This window comes from Aplidium turbinatum, chromosome 13 (genome assembly GCF_918807975.1).
Source record: "Aplidium turbinatum chromosome 13, kaAplTurb1.1, whole genome shotgun sequence".
NCBI classification, from domain to species: Eukaryota; Metazoa; Chordata; class Ascidiacea; order Aplousobranchia; family Polyclinidae; genus Aplidium; species Aplidium turbinatum.
The window spans coordinates 1,969,675-1,992,865 of record NC_137484.1 but is presented as its reverse complement, the minus strand read 5'-3'; the positions used below and the strand labels follow the sequence as shown (position 1 = coordinate 1,992,865).

General features: G+C 37.1%; 1 protein-coding gene across 1 annotated transcript in view; it reads left to right on the top strand.

Moving 5' to 3' along the window:
* The first annotated feature begins 313 nt into the window (after nucleotides 1–313).
* The window catches only part of LOC145782248 (uncharacterized), a 44,864-nt gene continuing 21,986 nt past the window's right edge, over nucleotides 314–23,191 (top strand). The window contains exons 1-2 of the mRNA XM_082594032.1: nucleotides 314–481; nucleotides 22,904–23,033. Of these exons, the coding sequence (XP_082450158.1) occupies nucleotides 379–481; nucleotides 22,904–23,033 (233 nt within the window). The 5' untranslated portion in view covers nucleotides 314–378. The remainder of the gene's footprint in view (nucleotides 482–22,903; nucleotides 23,034–23,191) is intronic.

The following is a 23,191-nucleotide window of genomic DNA, read 5'->3' as shown; positions in this document are numbered from 1 at the left end:
AGGACTAAAACCAAAATATTGTTGATGTAGCGATCTGAATTGATTTTAACTCCTTGAAAAATGATCTCTTGCCATGCCGTGTCTGAAATAATGTTTGCGCAGCGCATATACTATCCGATATATGATCATTGGCTACCGTACTTTTTACCCAAGATTTCAAATACTGTATGATATATATATTTCGTTTTAAGCACGAAATCTGTAGAAATAGAGTAATATATCATTTAGACCTGTGAAAATTTGTTTATTATTACCGGTAATGCTTTTTTCTGGCTTTTAAACTTTTGGTTTTTCAAATGCAAAGATTCATCAATAGATTTAAGCCAAAAGCCGGTGAAGTCACTGTTAAGGGTGTTTTGACCTGTGCTGGCATTGCTAATGAGTAAGCTGGATCCAGTGTGGGCACATGTGCAACGTCCATCACAATCTAATGGCCAAAGCAAGAAAATGAAAAAACGTAAAGAACTTGATGCTCTATTAGGTAAAAATTAGAAGATATGCAATTTTTAACAGTGTTTAGTGCACTTAGGCTACAATCTGTGTTGCATGTTTCCAATTGACAGAAAAGTTCATGTGTAGGTTAGACTATTTTGTTTTAGCAATTAGCCTACATAATATGCATTATTCAACCCTTGATTATATGTAACTGACTAGGCTATATTTTACAGTTATAATGTACCGGTACGGCAGTGGTTCCCAACCTTTTTATCTTGGTGACCCCCTTTAAAAATTTTCGTAGATACCGCAACCCCCACTTATATTCTTTCCTAAATGCAAGTATATATACTATTAACAAATAATACAACAAAAGGCAGCACTAAAAATGTTTTTTTTGCATTTATTGACAAATCAATGCGATGGTTGACCTTGGGTGCAAGTATAGAATCCGCCACCCTAGTCAACATGACATCACAAAATGGACGCAACTATTATTTAGAGGGTGAAAAAAGGAAGGTAAAAAGCGGCGGAATGGAGGTGATAAAGAGGAATGGATATGGATTTTTTGACAATTTTACTGTATTTTTACAATAAAAACATTAAACCAACGTCCAGTGTTGAATATAACTAACTAGAATGACATAAAATTTACCAAATTGCATCAATTCAACTAAAAATTTACCCATTAAACTTTAAAAATAAAAATATGAAACGTTTGCAACTTTCAGGTTTATATCTTATCTACAAAACAGGCAATCGTCGTTCAAATGTAGCTGCTGGGCGACACTTTTTTCCAATGCGTTGTAAAGGCGAATCGTTCCTTATTCAGTATAACTACTAGGGTGGCTCTTATTTGGCAAAAAATGAAAAAAATTTGAATTTTGTGCGGGACACCCGTTTAAAAGGTGAGGTTGTCAGAAAAAATAACTCCTGCAAAAAATTTTTGAATTTGAAATTGATTTAGAGGTGGCCCTCCCCCCCAAAAGTTTTGTGCCCTTCTCCAAAATACCAAATCTGCATATCTCAAAAACTGCTTGAGCTAGAGATACGGTTTTTGTGTCAAAAGATGCAGAAAGCATGATTTCCTATCTGCTTTCTGAACAGTGATTGCGTCTATCTTGAATAGAAAAGCAGTTATTTAGAAAAAACCTGTTTTCGGTATTCTAGCACAAAACAGTGCTAAACAAGTATTGTGGCCCAAGCTATTCAATAAACAAAGTTCATAAGCTAACCTGTAAAACTGGTAAAGCAATAAACGAAATAAGTATTCCTAAACTTTTATGCATTCATGCATAGCTAAAATGCCGTTTTTTGTCATATTCCTTGGAGAAACTCCTGAGCGTGGAATCCGCTTTCAAGCTTCTGAGGTGCTATGCATCGCACTTGTTGGATGGCGAAGGCGATTTATGCAAAAAGCTTGGTCTGCATTTATGGTATCTGTCCTAAGAAATGTGGACAAGCCTTGTTTGACTCTCGATTGTCTGTGGAAAGTAAAAAGCTAATGGTGGCAACCATGTTAGATGAAACAGGAGAACGTCCACCAAGGAGACCAAGCATCAAAGTAGATGCGTTTCTTAGCAATAAGGGTCTAGAACAGTATTGCACCTCTAATTCAAAATGGCTTGGGGTGAAGATGAAGCAATAATTATTATACTTTCAAAGGATCCTGCTCATTGGACTGAAGATGGTGCATTTATTCAAGCTTTACACATGGCGAAGGGACTTTCAGTAGTCAATGACAGAGCAGAGAGAGGAGTTGCTCTAAGTCTAATCCAGGATTTTAACAAAATCTTAACTGAAGATGAGTACCAACTTCAGTTTCTTTTGCAAGTTGTTACTGTACACAGGAAACTGCTTCCGAATTCCAAGAACAATATTGTCGATTCTTCTTCGTTTAAACCTTCTTTGTTACTCCAGGGGTCAAGGGCTCTGTCTTTTACCCCCCTTGGGCAGTGGCGATGCGGTTTAGATGCTTGAACAGGTGTCGAGCAGCAATCCTTTGATTCGTCCATTGATTCGTCATCCAGTTCAAGCAGACCACGCACACCATTTGGCGAAGTTACAGATAGTGTGGTCTGTAGTTTGTTCGTCTTTGCCACACTCACAGATTGCGAATGCAGCCATCCCCCATTTGTGCATGTTGGAGCGGAATAGTCTTACTCCAGTAGCCCAGTACTCAGGCGGTTGAGCCGCACCAGGCTTTCCTTGGCGAATTATGCATTCCGGTTGGATGGGGGCTGGTGTCGGAGATACAACTTTAGAGTCTTGAGGAGTTTTTCTTCCACTCTGAGCTCCACTTGTTGTCCTCCCAGGTAGCCGCGCTGATGGATTGGTCTTCAGCGGTTTTCATCAGGAGTTGTGCGTCACATACAAATGGGTGTCTCGATTTCAGTTGCCGAGGATGCTCGATTGCTCGCTCACAGACTCGTAGAGACTTGAGTGGAGCAAGTGGTTGGGGTTCGTAGTGCGGCGAGAAAGAGACAGGACGGCTTCTTCGTGACGAAACTCAGCTGGTTGGTTGCCTGCAAGGACAGGGAAATTGTCCGATGGTGTAGGTCGCAGGCATCCTGCCATGACACGCAAGGCAATATATAAAATATTGTCGATAATATCGCTTCTTGCAGTACTGACCAGAATTACATTTTGAAATGAATATCGTTACCAGTGTTCCCTCTAAGGTGCAAAAATTAAGACAAAAAAACGAAATTTTGTAGACGGTTTCGTGGTCACAAAAAAGGTTGTAAAAATCAAGATTTGGTCAAATGCGTTTTTTCTAAATAACTGCTTTTCTACTCAAGATAGATGCATTCAATGTTCAGAAAGCAGATAGAAAACCATGCTTTCTGCATCTTTTAACACAAAAAAACCGTATCTCTAGTTCAAGTGGTTTTCGAGATACGCAGATTTGGTATTTCGAGGGAGGGCACAGAACTTTAGGGGGAGAGGGCCACCTCTAAATCAACTTCAAATTTAAAAAAAATTTGCAAGAGTTATTTTTTCTGACAACCTCACCATTTGAAAGGGTGTCCCAAGCAAAATTCAAAAACTCAATTTTAAGAGCCACCCTAATAACTACTAAACTTGTATAACTACTATATCTACTAAACTTGCTGTAGTTTTCTTGTATCTGCTCGGATTTTAACAATTTTGCCATCGTTGGAAAGCACGATCATACATCTACACGAATCAATTGGCTACAAATCCAGAACAAGTACCGTACCATCTTTATCTTGTAATAACTTAAACTTCACCAATTTGTACCGATTCTCAGCAATTTAATTTTTACAATAAAATCATTAATCTTTTGCAAATGGAAAGAGTATGTCTTGCTTTATGCATCTGAAAAGTTTCAGATTTATATCTCATCTACCAAACGAGCAATCGTCGTTCAAACTTAACTGCCCAGCGAAGTTTTTTCCAATGCATTGTAAAGGCGAATCGATTCTTATTCGGTATACGCCACCCCCTGTTTGCTGTGATCAGTAAATAGTGCTTCCACTAAACTTGCTGTAGTTTTCTCGTTTCTGCTCGGATTTTAACAATTTTTCCATCGTTGGAAAGTACGATCATACATCTAAATGAATCAATTGGCTACAAGTCCAGAACAAGTACTATTTTTATCTTGTAATAACTTAAACTTCACCAAATTGTACCGATTCTCAGCATTTAATTTTTACAATAAAAACATTAAACCTTAGCAAATTGAAAGGGTAGGTCTTGCTTTATGCAGCTGAGAAGTTCAGGTTGATGTCTTACCTATAAAGCGAGCAAACGTCGTTCGTATTTGGACAACACTGATACATCTCACATTAGGCTGGGCCAAAAAAAACAAGTTGTTCAGAATTTAATGTAAGTTTCCTAAAAGTTGTGAGTGAGTGTCAGAAACACAAAAATATAAATTTGATGAAAAAAAATCAACGTCTTACTTAAAGACAGTCTGTTACCGTGGAAACCATTACCGACAACTACATAAAATGCCCTGAAATAATGATTTATCACGCTTTGAATGACCCTCAGAGATGCTGCTGGTACCAAATGATGCAGAATTGAAAGCCAAAGATGATATGACAACTAGACAGTGGGTGTGATACAATTTAATAAAAAATATTTGCAAAAAAGTCATTTTTGTTTCGGAGTTTGTGTATAAAATTCAAACTTTCTGTAATAATAGGCATATTTGTTTTTTAATTGCTGGGCCTCATTTCTAAAGGCATGAATATCAAAACCAAGACCTTGCTGTGGCTCTTTTACAAGTGTCCCCCCATCTTCAGTGTACCAGGAAATAGAGCTTGACCGATATCACTTTTTTAGGCCGATATCGATATGATATACATCAACTACGAAAAATTTGTTACTAAAGTTATTAAGCAACAAACCAGTCCGAGAAAGTTTATGCATTGGTTGAGTTAATAGAAAAACTATTCTTAACATTAATCACAAAAAAAAAACACCAAACAAAACAGAAACAACCAAATGCAATAGGCCTACTGTTTTGTGTTCAAATCAATAATCAAACTTCAACAGTTTCAAATTGTAGTTCAAAAAACATAGTTTCTCAGCATTAATGCCAAGAAGAGAACATCTTTTGTCATCGTAAATCAGTCCAACACGACAGGAGTTTCTGCTAGGATTTGCACAAAGACCGGTGTCACCGCCACTAGCCCGATAAACAGAAGCACAAATACAGCAATTGGAGCGGGAACTCTAACCAGGCAGCACCAACTACATAGGCAGTTAGAAGAGCGTCCTTCCACGTGCACAAAACAAGACATTTGAAAGCTTACCCATGTGCTGCGTGCAAAATTGGATTGTGTGCAGCCGCATGCACATAATTAAAACAAGAGAGTTTATTAAATCGGCGAAAAATAGCCGATACAATATATCGGTCGAGCTCTACCAGGAAACCATAGATTCACTGGCCCTTATCCACCAAACTGGGGAACAGGTTCTTCTTCAATACCAAGGGTATCATAAACAACTGTAGCAAGCCAGCCATCTTCAGTCTAGTGCATTGGATACCGCAAGACTTGTAACAAAGGACTTGCAGGACTGGTGAGAAAATACTAGTATTATCCTTAAATCGTGGCAAGCCATAGAGCAGATGATCCTTACAGTTATTGAAGAATACAAACTAAGTAAGAGGAATAGGTCAACAGATACAGAGACCAAAAAAGGAGGAGTTTTTGGCAACACGAGGCAGACATTTTGGACTGGAGACAGAGTTTGGTAGAAGTCTTCTGCAACTGGCATGTAGACACCACATCCATGAGTTGATTGAGGGGCATCTTGCTAAATTGTGTATGGCCCAACCACAGGACCCAATGAACAGCTGTTCAAGCGACTGGTCAACAATTGGAGCGAATAGAATCACAACAACTACACATTGGTCGAGGTGACTGCTCCATAAAGAGAGTTGACAGGCTATATACAGTACATAACACCATCACCTTCCTTTAGACATGGATCGAGAACAGCACCAAGGAGACACTTCGACATGACTACCTGGAGCTGAGAGAACTGAAACTGCTATTTCATGGAGGGACTGTCCCTGCCAGTCGGAGATCCATCACCATCAAAGCGCCTGGGGCATTCCACCACGCCCGTTGGATTAGCAAGACTTTTTACACGTTTAAGATGGCACTCTTTCGATACCAGCTTGGAGATGTATATGCACCCGAAGAATTGGAAGACATCACCACTCTTCACCAGTCTTGCTGTAGTCTTGGCAATCTTCTACACAAAAGCATGGTTAACGTGCCCGAGTGCTGCTGATGCACCATCGAATGACCTGGCACTAATGAAGAACCTCCTCAAGGCAGAGGCCAGTATCAGCAAGGACCCAATGAAGTGGCCTGCGAAATTTTTCTCCTTTGTTGTTCTGGCCAGACAGAAGCTACAAACCATATGTGGTATCTCAGAGAGATTGGTCTCTTTGGCACTCTTCTCGGAACGTACATTATCTGACAAAAAGACGATGAGAAAGGCTATACTGATTGCTGAGGTACCATGACGCGACAGACAGTACACAGACAAGAAAACAGGAGATGCCAGCCTCACATCAATTGGGCACAAAAGCCCTCAAAAACTTCATTGGACATGACTTTTGGAGCATGTTTGAGACTCCAGCTTTGTCAAGCTCCCCATTGCACAATGGACCACCTCAGACAACTACCGTCATGGCAAGAAAGTTGTGGCCAACCTCCGTGTTGTCAATGACGCAGCAAAGCGGGCACTAGGACTCGTCACAGATTTGAACACAAAAAGCCTCCAAATCTGAAGAGCAGCTCCGCTCCAGGCACTATACAGAGTTATGAAGGGTGTCCGAGAGAAGGTGCATGGACAGGCAACGTCAACTGAGGTTGTGACAAAAAATTTTCTGGCCTCCGTTTTGTGCGGGACTAATATGAATGTTTATTGTATGAGTGTGTATTGTGTACTGATGTTACTTGGAAGCAATTGACTTCCATTGGTAGATTTCGGGATAACTAATTTTCATTTTGTTCAATAATTGACCATAGATGTGAAGAAAATATGTTTTTTTTTTATTTAAAAGTGGAATTAATTGTTTCATAGACATCGTGTATATGTTCCATGCTCTTTGGCTGTCTTTTCTGCATATTTTGATACCAAAGTGAGCCCTGGCACTGGCAGTCATTCACAGCCTGAAAAATCACCAATTTAATCAATTTGTTGTCTTGCCGGAAACGGTTGCTATGGTAACGGACTGTCTGACCGTAAGATCTCATTAAAAAATAAAAATTTTATCATGGGTTTGCTCCTGATACCCATTCACAACTTTTAGGTGACTTACAACCTCGTAGTATAAATTCTTAAAAATAACCCCTTTTTTGGCCCAGCCTATCTCACATCTAGGAAAAGAGCAAGATGCTAGCCGTTTTTGTCATTCGTCCAGTTCAAAGAACACGCTACACAAATTAAACCCTTCGAATTGGGATTGTTTGGAGGGTAGCTCATAGCCTTCCTACCAGTTCTGTAGCCAAAGGGGGGGGGGTTTGAGCGTTACAACCCCCCCTTTAGCACGCGTGTGACATCACGATATTGAAAATGATGCTTTCAGTCTTTATGTCTCTAAAACAAAGTTTGCCTAATTTTAAACGAGAAAACTACAGCAAGTTTAGTGAAAGCACTATTTACCGATCACAGCAAACAGGGGGTGGCGTATACTGAATAAGGATCGATTCGCCTTTACATTGCATTGGAAAAAAGTATCGCCGAGCGGCTACGTTTGAACGACGATTGCCAGTTTTGTAGATAAATTGTAAACTTGAAACTTTCTAGGTGCATAAAGCAAGACATATTCTTTCAATTAGCAAAAGTTTAATAATTTTATTGTATAAAGTAAATTGCTGAGAATCGGTACAATTTGGTGAAGTTTAAGTTATCACAAGATAAAGCTAATACTTACTTTGTGCTACTGTTTAATTGATTCGTGTAGATGTATGATCGTGCTTTCCAACGATGGCAAAATTGTTAAAATCCGAGCAGAAACGAGAAAACTACAGCAAGTTTAGTGGAAGCACTATTTACCGATCACAGCAAACAGGGGTTGGCGTATACTGAATAAGGATCGATTCGCCCTTACAAGGCATTGAAAAAAAACTTTGCTGGGCGGTTAAGTTTGAACGACGATTTCTCGTTTGGTAGATGAGATATAAACCTGAAACTTTTCAGGTAAATAAAGCATGACATACTCTTTCAATTTGTAAAAGTTTAATGATTTTATTGCAAAAATTAAATTGCTGAGAATCAGTACAAATTGGTGAAGTTTAAGTTATCACAAGATAAAGTTAGTACTTACTCTGTGCTTGCATTTAATTGATTCGGGTAGATATATAATCGTACTTTCCAACGATGGCAAAACTGTTAAAATCCGAGCACAAACGAGAAAACTACAGCAAGTTTAGTAGAAGCACTATTTACCGATCACAGCAAACAGGGGGTGGCGTATACTGAATAAGGATTGTCACGATTTCTTTCTATCTCTTACCAGGAAAAAGACTTGGAAAGATTCAATGACGTAGTTTAATGGGTTATAACCGAAAAGCAGTCAATTAAATGTCGAATGGTTCCATTAGTGAAATGATAATCTAACTTCTTGAAGGGCTTTAACGAACGGCTTCTCAATAACTCTAGTTTCGAACACTATTTATATCAGCACCAATTCTCATCTACTGGTATTTAATTACTTCAAGTCTCAATCACCAATAATTTCTGCACCAACTACCAATCCACAACTCATAACACAACTCTCATAATCAACTCGTCATAATACAACTCCCATAATCACATAATCAACTCAATAATAATCATTACGCAAACTACACCACTATTTATAGAAAGTTGTTTCGGTCTAGTAACATCGAGAAGATTGATTGATTGACATTTTATTTGTTGCGAGTATAAACACACATATTCAACAAAATCGGATAAAACAAACGATAACGTAAAATGTATTATGTGTGGATACTGCAATGGGTGGCTGCGAAGTGACCTGGAAGGTCTTCTAGTCGAGCAGCCACCCTCAACAAAAGAAAAAGTAACAAATTAAACATCAATGAAGCGAGGCAAAAGAATCTAAAACATAAATTTACGGTATAATTGCTTGAATGAACACAAAATACATCATGTAATATAAGTTCTACATAGTCCTGAAGCCATCATCATTGGTAAAATGATAGTAGTAAATTTTTATAAATTTTTTTAAATGAATTAGGTGATTTTTTTCTTATTTCCAATGGGATTGAATTCCAAATTTCCACTCCTGTATACTTGAAACTACGTTGAAGTTTTGAAGATGAATGTTGAGGAACATAAAAATTATCCTTGTCAATTGCATTTCTGGTATTGCGAGAATGTACATTTTTTGCTTTAAAATAATTAGAAAAAGTACATGGTAGTGAATTGTTTTCATATTTGTGCATTAATTTTGAAGTTTCGAGTTTGAACAAATCTTTTATTTTAAGAACATTTAGTTGTTTAAAATATGGAGTCACGTGATCCGACCATCGACCTCCCGCGACTATTTTTATTGCTTTGTTTTAGAATGTTTGGAGTTTGTCGACATGCGTCTTAAAAGTGGAACCCCATATTGTTATTGCATATTGTATATGAGGATGCACAAGCGAGTGATATAATTGAAGTCTTGTTTTCGGAGGAATGAAAGATTTCAATTTATACAAGATGCCGACGGACCGAGCAAGTTTCAATTTTATATCATCGATGTGGGGTTTAAACGAAAGTTGATTGTCAATAGTTATTCCAAGATATTTAGCGTGGTCAACTATTTCTAATTTATCACCGTTGTAGAGAACATTGATTTTATCAAGATTACTGTAGTTTTTTTTTGGCGGAATTACTAATAAGTTTGATTTGGAAGCATTGATAGTTAACTTGTTGGCATTTATCCAGCTATTGATTTCGACTAGATCCGAGTTGAGCTTGTTTTCTAACAGACTTAAGTTTTCAGCTTTGACAATGAGACACGTGTCATCCGCAAACAATCTTGGTATTGATGATATGCTATTGGACACATCATTTATATATAACAAGAAGAGCAGTGGGCCTAGTGTGGATCCCTGCGGAACGCCGTACTCAATAGGCTGATGAGTGGAAGAGTAATTGTTAATCTCAACATATTGTTGACGGTCATTCAAATAGGATGCGACAAGGTCGTTTGCTACTCCTCGGATGCCATAGTGGTCAAGTTTGCGCAAGAGTCGTTTATGGCAAACAGTATCGAAAGCCTTTTTTAGATCCAAGAAAGCAAGCCCTGTAAAATCGTTGGTCTTCATTTGATCATAGGAAGTGCTGATGATATCGAGAGCGGCATGTGTTGTAGAGCGATTAGTACGGAATCCATATTGCGTAGGAATGAGTACAGAATTTTTACCAATAAAACAGGAAATCCGTTTAAATATTATCTTTTTGAATAATTTTGAGAAGCACGATAACAACGAGACAGGTCGATAGTTAGATACATCTTGTTTGTTACCAGACTTATAAACTGGTATAACTTTGGCAACTTTTAACTTGTCTGGAAAAATGCCATATGAGAATGAATAGTTGATCAAAGCTGTCAAAGGAGGTGCGATAATACTTGATACAGGTCAGATAAAATATGGCGATATTTTATCATAACCAGACGCTTTATTAGTATCTAGAAGACGTAATTCATTGTCTACTTCAGTTTCATCCGTTGGTTCGAAATAGATGGAAGATTTGACTCGATTATTTAGATACCTGAGATAATCATCATCATTACTGGGTTCAACATTATCGGCCAAGTGTTTTCCAATTTTACAGAAATGATTATTGAAATTATCAGCTATGATATTTGGTTGGGAGATCTGTGTTCCTTCTACATTAATAGTACCAACAGTGGCTTGGGATGATTTTTTATTTGGTAAAAGCGAGTTAATAGTTTGCCATGTTTTCCTGGCATCATTACGATTTGTATATAGTTTTTGTTCGAAGTAATGCTTTTTTGCGAAAGATTTTACTTTTGTTAGTTTATTAGAGTACTTTTTGTAAAGGAACCTACTTATGTCATTGCCCTTTAAGAAATGAGTTTTATACATCTTTTGCTTATTTTTAATGGACACATAAATTCCTTTAGATATCCAGGGTTTTCTATACAATTTAGCCTTTTTACGCGAGATTTTTCTAAGGGGTGCGGTGCATGATTATCTATTACATTTTTGATTATTTCAATTAGCTCGGAGAATTTATCGTTTAGACTTACAGATGATATAGCCGTAAGGCAAGGCATGAATTTTTCCACACAATCAGAAATTTCTTGGCAATAACTTTCCAATTCAAAACTTCGTTTGTCGCGTGAGTAGGTTGTTGAATACTTAGATGAGGAATTGCAACTCGTGATGAGACAGAAAACTGGATAATGGTCAGTCATATCGTAATTAATAACTCCCGGCGTTAAACAATGAGAGATGTCATTGGTAAGGATATGATCGATGATGGTCGAAGATTTTTCAGTAACTCTCGTGGGTTTAGTTATTAAGGGATAAACTCCGTTGCTTGCAAGCATTGTAAGATAATTGTTTGCAAGGGGACATCTGTTTAAGTCAGAAATGTTTATATTAAAATCTCCGAGTATGAAGTATTTTTTCTTCGAGTTGTTTAGTTTGGACAAAGTAGCATCAACAGCTTCAACAAAGTTAGTTTGACTAGTTCTAGGGTGGCGATAAACTGCTCCAATTATAAGCTTACATTGAGAAGAGTCTATATCAATGCTAACCCATAGGTTTTCACAGTCGTTACTTTCAATTTGATATTCTGTTACAATGTTAAATTTATAATTATTCGAAATATAAATCAATACTCCTCCTGCCGAGGTATGAGAATTTTTAAACACATAATCATAACCTGTTAGTGATATGTTTACACATGGCACATCTCTAATCCGTGTTTCACTTGGGTCATTCTATTATAATACAGTCAAAATTTTGAAATTTTGTAACCCATCCTCTCAGAATTTCTTTATTTTTTAATATGTTAGAGCTACTGGAAAAAGATGAAGATTGTCATTTACGCTGTCAAAATCCATCAAGCGGTTTTCAAGATATCGACAGTTACATTTTTGCCACTAGAGGCGCTGTTTTCGCATCACAAAAACAAAAGTGGCTTATAATTCTTATTTTATAAGATACAGAAATAATAAAAATATGTATTAAGTTATTTTGGCAGCCGATTGTAGCATCGAATAGACAGCGATAGACACGTGTTTCGCCCATGAGGCTGGGCTCATCAGTATCGCACCGTATTCTTGCCACTTGAGTAATCGACCGCCGCTTTACCAGTCAGTTTAACTCTTATCTTTGTGGAAAGAAAGAGCCAACAAAACCAGCAGGTGCCAGGGGTAGGTCAATGTGAAGAAAGGCGTTCTTCCCGGCTATCAGCACAAGGCTGATTACTCACTAGCACAGCGTGCTGCAGTGACGCTTTGCTAACCAGAACGGTGTAGCTTCCACGCCAGCCATTGAGACCTCCAATTAAACGTTTAAGTTATTTTGGCAGCCGATTGTAGCATCGAATAGACGGGAAGAACGCCTTTCTTCAAAAATATGTATTCTTATAGTTTTTGGGGCAAGGAATTCAAATATGTTATTACATTTGTGAAAAAAGCAAAGGGAAACACTTTATTTTATTGAACAAAAGTTTTGGGGTGCTTCATTTCAATGCCCCATATCTCAAATCTGCAAAAAGATTTTTTGCCCCAACCAATGCTAAACTGTCAAGAAAAGCTACCTGCTTCATGTGCAAAAGTATGATAAATACGTTTTGTTTCAAACTTCTGCAATTGACAAAAATGTTTCATTGCTATATTCACAATGTTTTCAATCAATAGACTTGAAGTGTAATACGGTATATACCTAATACATATCCCATTTTATTCTGTTTGAATTAAGGCACTAATGATGCTCTGCAGTATCTACTTCATCTTATATTCAACAGAGCATGGCCTTCTTTTCTGATGACCTGAATCAGAATACAAGGTTTGTGTTTGCAATACAAGAAGAATTGGCTCACTATTTGAAACAAAACTATCCATTCATTCAACCCATCGAGTATGTACTTTTCAGATGGGTGTGCTGGGCAATACAAAAAACTTCAAATTTTTTTAAGTCTGACCTATCATCAACAGCTCTTTGGATTTTCTGCAAATTAGAATTTCTTCGTTACAAGTCATGACAAGACTTCTTGTGATGGACTTGGTGGGGCAATTAAGCGAAAACTTTTCCACAAAAATTTAGCTCAGCCATGCCAAAATCAAATTCTGACAGCGAAAGATGCTTACAGTTATTGCAAATCAGCTATGCCTTCAATCAGTTTTTATTTTTATCCAAAGAAAAGCTCATTGATATTCGACTAGCTTCAAATAAAAGATACATTCAAGGCCACACAATACCAGGGACCAGAAGCTATCATTTGTTTTCCTCGGAATGTATTGCAAGCATCAGGTTTAAATTCACAGCAGAGGATCATTTGTTTGCAGGTGGTTTCAAATTTTTTGATAGCCATCAGCAAACTGAAAACTTCAATGTTGAGGAGTATGTTGCAGTGAAATACGACCAGGCATGGTGGATTGGTATTATCTTGAATGATGCAGCAGCTGATGAAGAACTTTTAGTCAAGTTCATGCATCCCAGTGGGCCACGTCAAACGTTTCAATGGTCAAACCATAATGATATTTTATATGTTCCTAAGACAATTTTAAGTTATATCAAAAGTTGCTGCACCGAGCATCAGCAGAACTGGACGTGTTTATCAAATTACTGATGCAGAGTTTGCGTTATTATCTTAGTGGAAGCTGTAATTTTCTATTCATCATCATTAAGTGCCCTCTCTTTATTTGAGGGTTGGCTGCCACTGTACTAATTAGCTAGAAATCTTTGTCAAACTATCAAATCAGGGTTGATCTCTAAGTGGTCAAAACTGGTTTTGACCACAAAGCGGTTTAAACCTGGTTTTAACCGGTGAAAACCCAGAAAAATATTTTTATGTAGTGAATGGTCGGCTACCTGGGCTATGGGCTATTTAGGAAATAGAAAAGCAGTTGTGACCATTTTGATATGCAGGCCTCGAAATAGCTGGCGGCCATTGCCGCCTGAACTTTCATTAATGGCCGCCAATACCGACCTGTCAGGCAGCCACAGATGGCTGCCTGTAAAATTCATACGAAAGATTATAATTATCTTGGATTTTTCTCTTGTTTCAGTGCCGCCAAAAACAAGACATTACATGTCGTGCTACGTGTTATGTGCTACGCAACGGGAGGGCAAATGTTGCGCAAATTTTATGGCAAATGTTTTTCATAAAAAAGATTGTTAGAATAAATTCTTATAGTTCAGTTGGCTGTGCAAATGGTTCATCGTTCTACTAAGCTTTTTTTGGTTCATCAGAAACTTATTTTTAGAATTTGAATTTTCTCAATAATAAAAATAACCACGCAATTGAAATGTCAATAATTAAAATACCAACTGACTGAAATATCAAAAATAAACAGAGAAATTGAATATTTTTTGTTCCAAATCCAGCATATAGGTTATTGTTGATCAAAACAAAATATAGTTGAACATCACTACTAAACATGGAGGGTAATATTTTTAATTCAATTGAAAAGCAACTTGATTCATACACTAAAGGAGTTTTGACCAGTAATAGGTGGTCAAAACTGCCCGGTTTAAACCAGGTTTTAACCGGGCAGTTTACACCACCCCAGTTTAAACCGATCAACCTTGCAAAATCTTGCACTCATTATTCTGGTTTCTCCTTGACTTATTACTGGCACTTTTCAGTCCTGATATATTGCAGTTTTGTGTATGCTCTACATTCAATCTACATATCAAATCATAGATAGCATCACTAACTATTGTGTACTGTGTAGAAGTGCATTTTGAAGTAGGCTACCCATAAAATGTTGTTTGTCTAATATTGTTTTTTTTCATGACAATTGCAAAAGTTTGCAACAAATTACATTGATCTTACTTTTACGCATGAAACAATAGCCTGGATATCTTGTTACTCCAGAACATTTACCATGATTGACATCATAATGCATATTGCATATGCTGTGTGATCATGTATTTTTTATTAAAAGTGCATGGAGAATCAGCAGAGCCCTATTTATGGAATATGCATTTCGCTCTGCTACTGTAGAGCATCATTAGTGCCTTAATTCAAACAGAATAAAATGTGATCATGTATTAGGTACCATATTACACTTCAAGTCTATTGATTGAAAACATTGTGAATATAGCAATGAAACATTTTTGTCAATTGCAGAAGTTTGAAACAAAACGTATTTATCATACTTTTGCACATGAAGCAGGTAGCTTTTCTTGACAGTTTAGCATTGGTTGGGGCAAAAAATCTTTTTGCAGATTTGAGATATGGGGCATTGAAATGAAGCACCCCAAAACTTTTGTTCAATAAATTAAAGTGTTTTTCTTTGCTTTTTTCACAAATGTAATAACATATTTGAATTCCTTGCCCCAAAAACTATAAGAATACATATTTTCATTATTTCTGTATCTTATAAAATAAGAATTATAAGCCTTTTTTGTTTTTGTGATGCGAAAACAGCGCCTCTAGTGGCAAAAATGTAACTGTCGATATCTTGAAAACCGCTTGATGGATTTTGACAGCGTAAATGCCAATCTTTATTATTTTCCAGTAGCTCTAACATATTAAAAAATGAAGAAGTTCTGAGAGGGTGGGTTACACAGTGTGACTGTATTATAATAGAATGACCCACTTATACAGATGACGTCAGGGGCTTTCTTAAAGGATTCAAGAAATTCATGTAGTAAATCAATGTTTTTTTGTATGGATCGGATGTTAACGTGCAATACCAGTAGCGATTTTTGTCGATTATTACTGAAGGTTGGAGTATCAGGATCATAGTAATTGCACAATTTAATATTAGAAGTCAATGAGGACGTAAGTGAATCATTCAAGTTAAATCTATTAGGAGTTCGTAGAGTTGCGTTAGCAATTTTAGTAGAGTCTAGGTACATGCGGCGCTCACGCAGAGTGCCTGAAAGTATTACAAAACAGAAATAAAAATTGGTGCCTCGAGCGCTAGGCTCATTTATGTCAGTTAGCTCGGCTTATGGTAAGAAACAAACAGAACGTTACACAAGGAAAAAAATAACAATAATAGCAAACTTGTCAGCTTTCACCACAGCACCCATGTGGTCCAGGCCGGTATAAAAAGAACCAGTAGAACCACACGGATGCCACGGTGAACACCAACAGTTATCAGATATAATACTAAACATAAACATGTGGAAAAATAAATCCTGAGAAAATTAGGTACAAATTTAGTTCGAGGTTTCGTTGGATAAGTGCTTCACACCATTGACATACAAACAGTATTTACCTTCTGTCACTGACCAGTTTGTTTTCTTTTTTTCCGCTTTTGCTTTTTTGAATATCGGCAAAAGTTTCTTTTTTTGTTGTTGAAGTTCTTTTGGTAAATGTTCAGTCACATATACGTATGAATTTTGAGCATCGGTTTTCCTTTTTTCGTTGAAGGTTTTTAGCTTGTATCATAGAGAGACTTCATAAGTTCCTGCTTGTCAAAAATGTTGGTGAGTTTGACAATGATTGGTCTTGTTTGTTTCTGCTTGTTAGAATAGATTGGATGCTGAGGAAGCCGGTGTATGTCTGTGAGTTTGAGAGATTCAGGGTTTTTGTAGTCAAGAGCAGTTCTCAGAAATTTTCGAAATATGTCATCAGTTTCTTGTCGGGTTTCCCACGCCTTGCTCTCTTGTTCATTTAAGCCATGGATCAGAATGTTAAAGCGTTTGCTGTAGAGGTCCTTCATGATCAAATCTTCTTTTGTTTGCAGTTCATAACGGGTCACTAAATTGGTTAGGTTTGTAATTTTTTCTTGCAAGAGTGCATTTGTTTCTTTGTCTTTGTCCATAAAGAATTCTAATGTTTCGATTATCTTTGATAATTCCACTACTAAACTTTTATCAGCTTTGTTTTTGATACTCGTCTCCAGGTGACTGTGTTTTCGGTCAATTATTTCCTCAACTTTATTCAGTCTTTTATTCAGGTTTTGCAATTTGTCACTCATCTCCTCAAATTTGGATGTTAGATTGTTCAAGCTGTACAGAATAGTATCAAGCTTTGCTTCAACTTCTGACATGCTGCTTTGCCTTGAGTAATCGCGTATTCAGAAAAACGAACAAGCTAACTGACGTGGGTTAAAGGCACAGTCGCGTGAGCGCTACCACTGCTTTCTAGAAACGTCCGCACGCCAGCTTGCAAATTTCAAATTTCAGAAGGTTACGTAATGTCACACTGTTCTGTCAAGTTGCAATAAATGTCAACAAGCAGAAGCTTAAAGAAGTCTAAAGAATGTCACATAGGAGTAGAAGATTCTTACATAATAAATATTTCGCAATTGGACATCTACTGGTAAACATCCTTGTGACATCATGACAAACGATAATTGGTGATTGAGAAAACAACAGAATGTACGAGGTTCGCATCTTACAGAATGGTCCAGAACTACGTTTCATAACAAAGATTCGCAATCCAAGGTTACTTCAGGTCATGACCGATATTAACACATCACACCAGAATTTTACAATCAAAACAACGCTCATTGAAGACACAAAGCAACCCATCGCGAGGCAATACACATTGATTGTGACAAGGATTGATTCGCCTTTACAATGCATTGAAAACAACCTTCGCTGGGCGGTTAAATTTGAACGACGATTGCTCGTTTGGTAGATGAGATATAAATCTGAAACTTTTCAGGTGCATAAAGCAAGACATACTCTTTCCATTTGCAAAAGTTTATAAATTTTGTTGTATAAAGTAAATTGCTAAGAGTTGGTACAAATTAGTGAAGTTTAAGTTATTACAAGATAAATCTGGTACTTGTTCTTGATTTGTATCCAATTGATTCGTGTAGATGTATGATCGTGCTTTCCAACGATGGCAAAATTGTTAAAATCCGAGTAGAAACGAGAAAACTACAGCAAGTTTAGTGAAAGCACTATTTACCGATCACTGCAAACAGGGGGTGGCATATACTGAATAAGGATCGATTCGCCTTTACAATGCATTGAAAAAAAGCTTCGCTGGGCGGTTAAGTTTGAACGACGATTGCTCGTTTGGTAGATGAGATATAAACCTGAAACTTTTCAGGTGAATAAAGCAAGACATACTCTTTCAATTTGTAAAAGTTTAATGATTTTATTGTATAAAGTAAATTGCTGAGAATCGGTACAAATTGGTGAAGTTTAAGTTATCACAAGATAAATCTAGTAGGCTACTTACTTTGTGCTTGCATTTAATTGATAAAGGTAGATATATAATCGTACTTTCCAACGATGGCAAAATTGTTAAAATCTGAGCAGAAACAAGAAAACTACAGCAAGTTTAGTTGAAGCACTATTTACCGATCACAGCAAACAGGGGTTGGCGTATACTGAATAAGGATCGATTCGCTTCTACAATGCATTGGAAAAAAGTGTCACCGAGCGGCTACGTTTGAACGACGATTGCCAGTTTTGTAGATAAGATATAAACTTGAAACTTTTCATGTGCATAAAGCAAGACATTCTCTTTCAATTTGCAAAAGTTTAATAATTTTATTGTTTAAAGTAAATTGCTGAGAATCGGTACAAATTGGTGAAGTTTAAGTTATCACAAGAAAAAGATGGTACTTGTTTTGGATTTGTAGCCAATTGATTTGTGTAGATGTATGATCGTGCTTTCCAACGATGGCAAAGTTGTTAAAATCCGAGCAGAAACAAGAAAACTACCGCAAGTTTAGTGGACGCACTATTTACCGATCACAGCAAACAGGGGGTGGCGTATACTGAATAAGGATCGATTCGCCTTTACAATGCATTGGAAAAAACTTTGCTGGGCGGTTAAGTTTGAACGACGATTGCTCGTTTGGTAGATGAGATATAAACCTGAAACTTTTCAGGTGCATAAAGCAAGACATGTTCTTTTAGTTTGTAAAAATTTAATGATTTTATTGCAAAAATTAAATTGCTGAGAATCAGTACAAATTGGTGAAGTTTAAGTTATCACAAGATAAAGCAAGTACTTACTTTGTGCTTGCATTTAATTGATTCGGGTAGATATATAATTGTACTTTCCAACGATGGCAAAATTGTTAAAATCCGAGCAGAAATGAGAAAGCTACAGCACTTTCAGTGGAAGGACTATTTACCGATCACTGCACACAGTGGTGGCTTATACTGAATAAGGATCGATTCGCCTTTACAATGCATTGAAAAAAAGCTTCGCTGGGCGGTTAAGTTTGAACGATGATTGCTCGTTTGGTAGATGAGATATAAACCTGAAACTTTTCAGGTGCATAAAGCAAGACATACTCTTTCAATTTGTAAAAGTTTAATGATTTTATTGTATAAAGTAAATTGCTGAGAATCAGTACAAATTGGTGAAGTTTAAGTTATCACAAGATAAATCTAATAGGCTACTTACTTTGTGCTTGCATTTAATTGATTAAGGTAGGTATATAATCGTACTTTCCAACGATAGCAAAATTGTTAAAATCCGAGCAGAAACAAGAAAACTACAGCAAGTTTAGTTGTAGCACTATTTACCGATTACAGCAAACAGGGGGTGGCGTATACTGAATAAGGATCGATTCGCCTTTACAATGCATTGGAAAAAAGTGTCGTCGAGCGGCTACGTTTGAACGACGATTGCCAGTTTTGTAGATGAGATGTAAACTTGAAACTTCTCATGTGCATAAAGCAAGACATACTCTTTCAATTTGCTAAAGTTTAATAATTTTATTGTATAAAGTAAATTGCTGAGAATTGGTACAAATTGGTGTAGTTTAAGTTATCACAAGAAAAAGATGGTACTTGTTTTGGATTTGTAGCCAATTGATTCGTGTAGATGTATGATCGTGCTTTCCAACGATGGCAAAATTGTTAAAATCCGAGCAGAAACGAGAAAACTACAGCAAATTTAGTGGAAGCACTATTTATCGATCACAGCAAACAGGGGGTGGCGTATACTGAAATGGATCGATTCGCCTTTACAATGCATTGGAAAAAACTTCGCTGGGCGGTTAAGTTTGAACGACGATTGCTCGTTTGGTAGATGAGATATAAACCTGAAACTTTCCAGGTGCATAAAGCAAGACGTATTCTTTTAGTTTGTAAAAATTTAATGATTTTATTGCAAAAATTAAATTGCTGAGAATCGGTACAAATTGGTGAAGTTTAAGTTATCACAAGATAAAGCAAGTACTTATTTTGTGCTACTGTTTAATTGATTCGTGTAGAATGTAGATGTATGATCGTGCTTTCCAACGATGGCAAAATTGTTAAAGTCCGAGCACAAACGAGAAAACTACAGCAAGTTTAGTAGAAGCACTATTTACCGATCACTGCAAACAGGGGGTGGCTTATACTGAATAAGGATCGATTCGCCTTTACAACGCATTGGAAAAAAGTGTCGCCCAGCGGCTACGTTTGAACGACGATTGCCCGTTTTGTAGATAAGATATAAACCTGAAACTTTTTAGGTGCATAAAGCAAGACATACTCTTTGCAGTTGCGTTACATTGGTACTTTTATTGTAAAAATTAAAATGCGAGCAGAAATTAGATAGAACTTTACAACATATTTAGTTGCAAACGTTTCATATTTTTATTTTTAAAGTTTAATGGGTAAATTTTTAGTTGAATTGATGCAATTTAGTAAATTTTATGTCATTCTAGTTAGTTATATTCAACACTGGACGTTGGTTTAATGTTTTTATTGTAAAAATACAGTAAAATTGTCAAAAAATCCATATCCATTCCTCTTTATCACCTTCATTCCGCCGCTTTTCAGCATCCTTTTTTTCACCCTTTATGTAGTAGTTGCGTCCGTTTTGTGACGTCATGTTGACCAGTGTGGCGGATTCTATACTTGCACCTGACCTTGTAGGTCTGCAGCTAACCATGAAATTTGAGGTTGCGTGCTAGACAGAGCCAGTCTCATGTCGTCTCCCACATCCATTCTATTTCTTTCCTTCGTTTTCATATGCAGAAGAGCTGAAAAACCACTCTCACTTAGATACGTCGTAGCAAAGGGCAGTAATACTTGAAAAGCCAGCTTTGAAATCTGTGGGTATGAATCATACATTTCACACCAAAATTGAGAGAGTGACTTTTCATGGTAGAGAATGATTCTTAAGATCAAAATATTGATCTTGTATTTCATCAGGAATGCCACCTGCATCCAGACAAACGAAAATCGTTGCTAGGATCTCATTGTGGTGTGTTTACATCACCCGCAACCGTTTCATTTCTGTTGAAGCTACCGACATGCATTCCAGACTGCCACGAATCTCATTTCGGTCATCGCATGTAAAGTACAGACTACGAGTCTGGCAGACTAACCGAAACGAAAAATTTTCATTTCGGCCGCAATGAAACGTCATGTAAACGTAGCCTAAAGCACATACTACTAGCGGACCGGTACCTCATCCTGCTTACATTCACTTTTGTTGTTGCTTGAGCAACAGCTTCGCGACCCCCTATAAAATGCTCTGCGACCCCCTTGGGGATCACGACTCCCAGGTTGGGAACCACTGATGTATGGTATTTAAATCAGATCTAAAACAAATGAAAACTATTAATACTACAAAAAGTGCTCAATGCCAAGCAAAAAGGCAAAGCAGAGCGAATTAAATCAAATATAGTTATTACTATATTTGATTAAATCAGATCTAATGTATTTACCGGTAATGTTTTAGAGTAATGCTTTTCAACCTTTATGAGAACCATCCGCACATTTTTTTTGCAAAAATTTTATCCGCACAAACCAACCGAAAATTATTACACAAAAAGAAAATAAAGAGACTTAACACTTTTTTATTCAAATATCCAACAAGTAGGCTACTGGTTTATCAATGACTCGGTTGCTGCTGAATATTTCTGGAAATTTCAGACCAGTTAGGCACAACTTCTTGCTCCAAAGCTCTGCATTAGGCCATCAAGAAGACAACTCCTTTTCGTCGTTTTGATGTCAACTAGTGCACTAAAGCCCTTTTCGGCCAAATAAGTTTTGGGGTTTTGTACAAGAACTTCTAGTGCTTGGATGGCCAGATCTTTATAAGAAGTATCCAGAACTCCTATCTAAAATTCAGCATGTTTTCCTCGATTGAAAAATGCTTACTGGCAGAAATCGGTTTTGAGAGTATGACCCAAAGGTTCCGGAGGCTTCTGTTCACCGAAGGGGTTCAAAACCCACAGCTTTGTTTTTAATGCTTCTGCCTGATGGTTTGGAAAATGAGGTTCAAAACTATCAAGCAGAGTGGGCACATGAGAGCTCGCCACCTTCATGATACGCTGCTCCAACTTGTGTTCTTTTTTTTTTCCCCATTTACATGTAGACATGAAGGTCTGTAGCGTCCTCATACTTTTAAAACTGTTACTGCAGATTTCTTCTTTCAAAATTTGAATTTTTTGCTTGAATGAAGTGATTTTTGAGGTCGCTTCGAATATATCAATTCCCTTTCCTTGTAGAGTGGCGTTGAACTCATTAAGCGAATATGTCAACAAGATAAGCTAGCCTGGCAAGCCAGAATAAGTCTTGAATCAAATGAGCTTTATGATCATCTCACTCATTAAACCACACAAGTTCCCCCTGCAATTTCCAAACCTTCTCCATTACTTTTCCCTGGAAGTTTTTTTTAATTTCAACGGCTTAGTCATGTTTGGCTGAACATCATCGGGGTGTTCATCGTATTATTTTTATTACTATCTATATAAATTAAAACATTTTCTTAAAAACGTAAGTGTTGTTATCCCAGGAAAGAACATGAAAATGACTACTGTCAAGCGTTAACTGTGTTGATATGCTGTTGCAAAGTCTTTGTAAAAAGTATTCTAACTGTCTGTATTCATATGTTGTCAAAGGGAACCGTGGCTGCTCAGCATATGAGCAATTCCGCAGAGTTGATGGGCATGCAATGGTGAGCTCCTCTTCAAGAGAAGGTGATATATACTTTCAACAGTCTTCCAAGCATTTCTCCACTTTACCCAAAAGGTGACTTACAAAACTGCTTTAGAATGACGTTCTAGTTCTCAGCTCATTCAGAAACGTTAGCGCATTGCTTGTTGCATAATGCATATCATCCTTTGATCAGCTAACGTTCAATGTGTGCTTGTTGTGGAGGGTTTGTTTCATTGTAGTTAAAGTGCTAA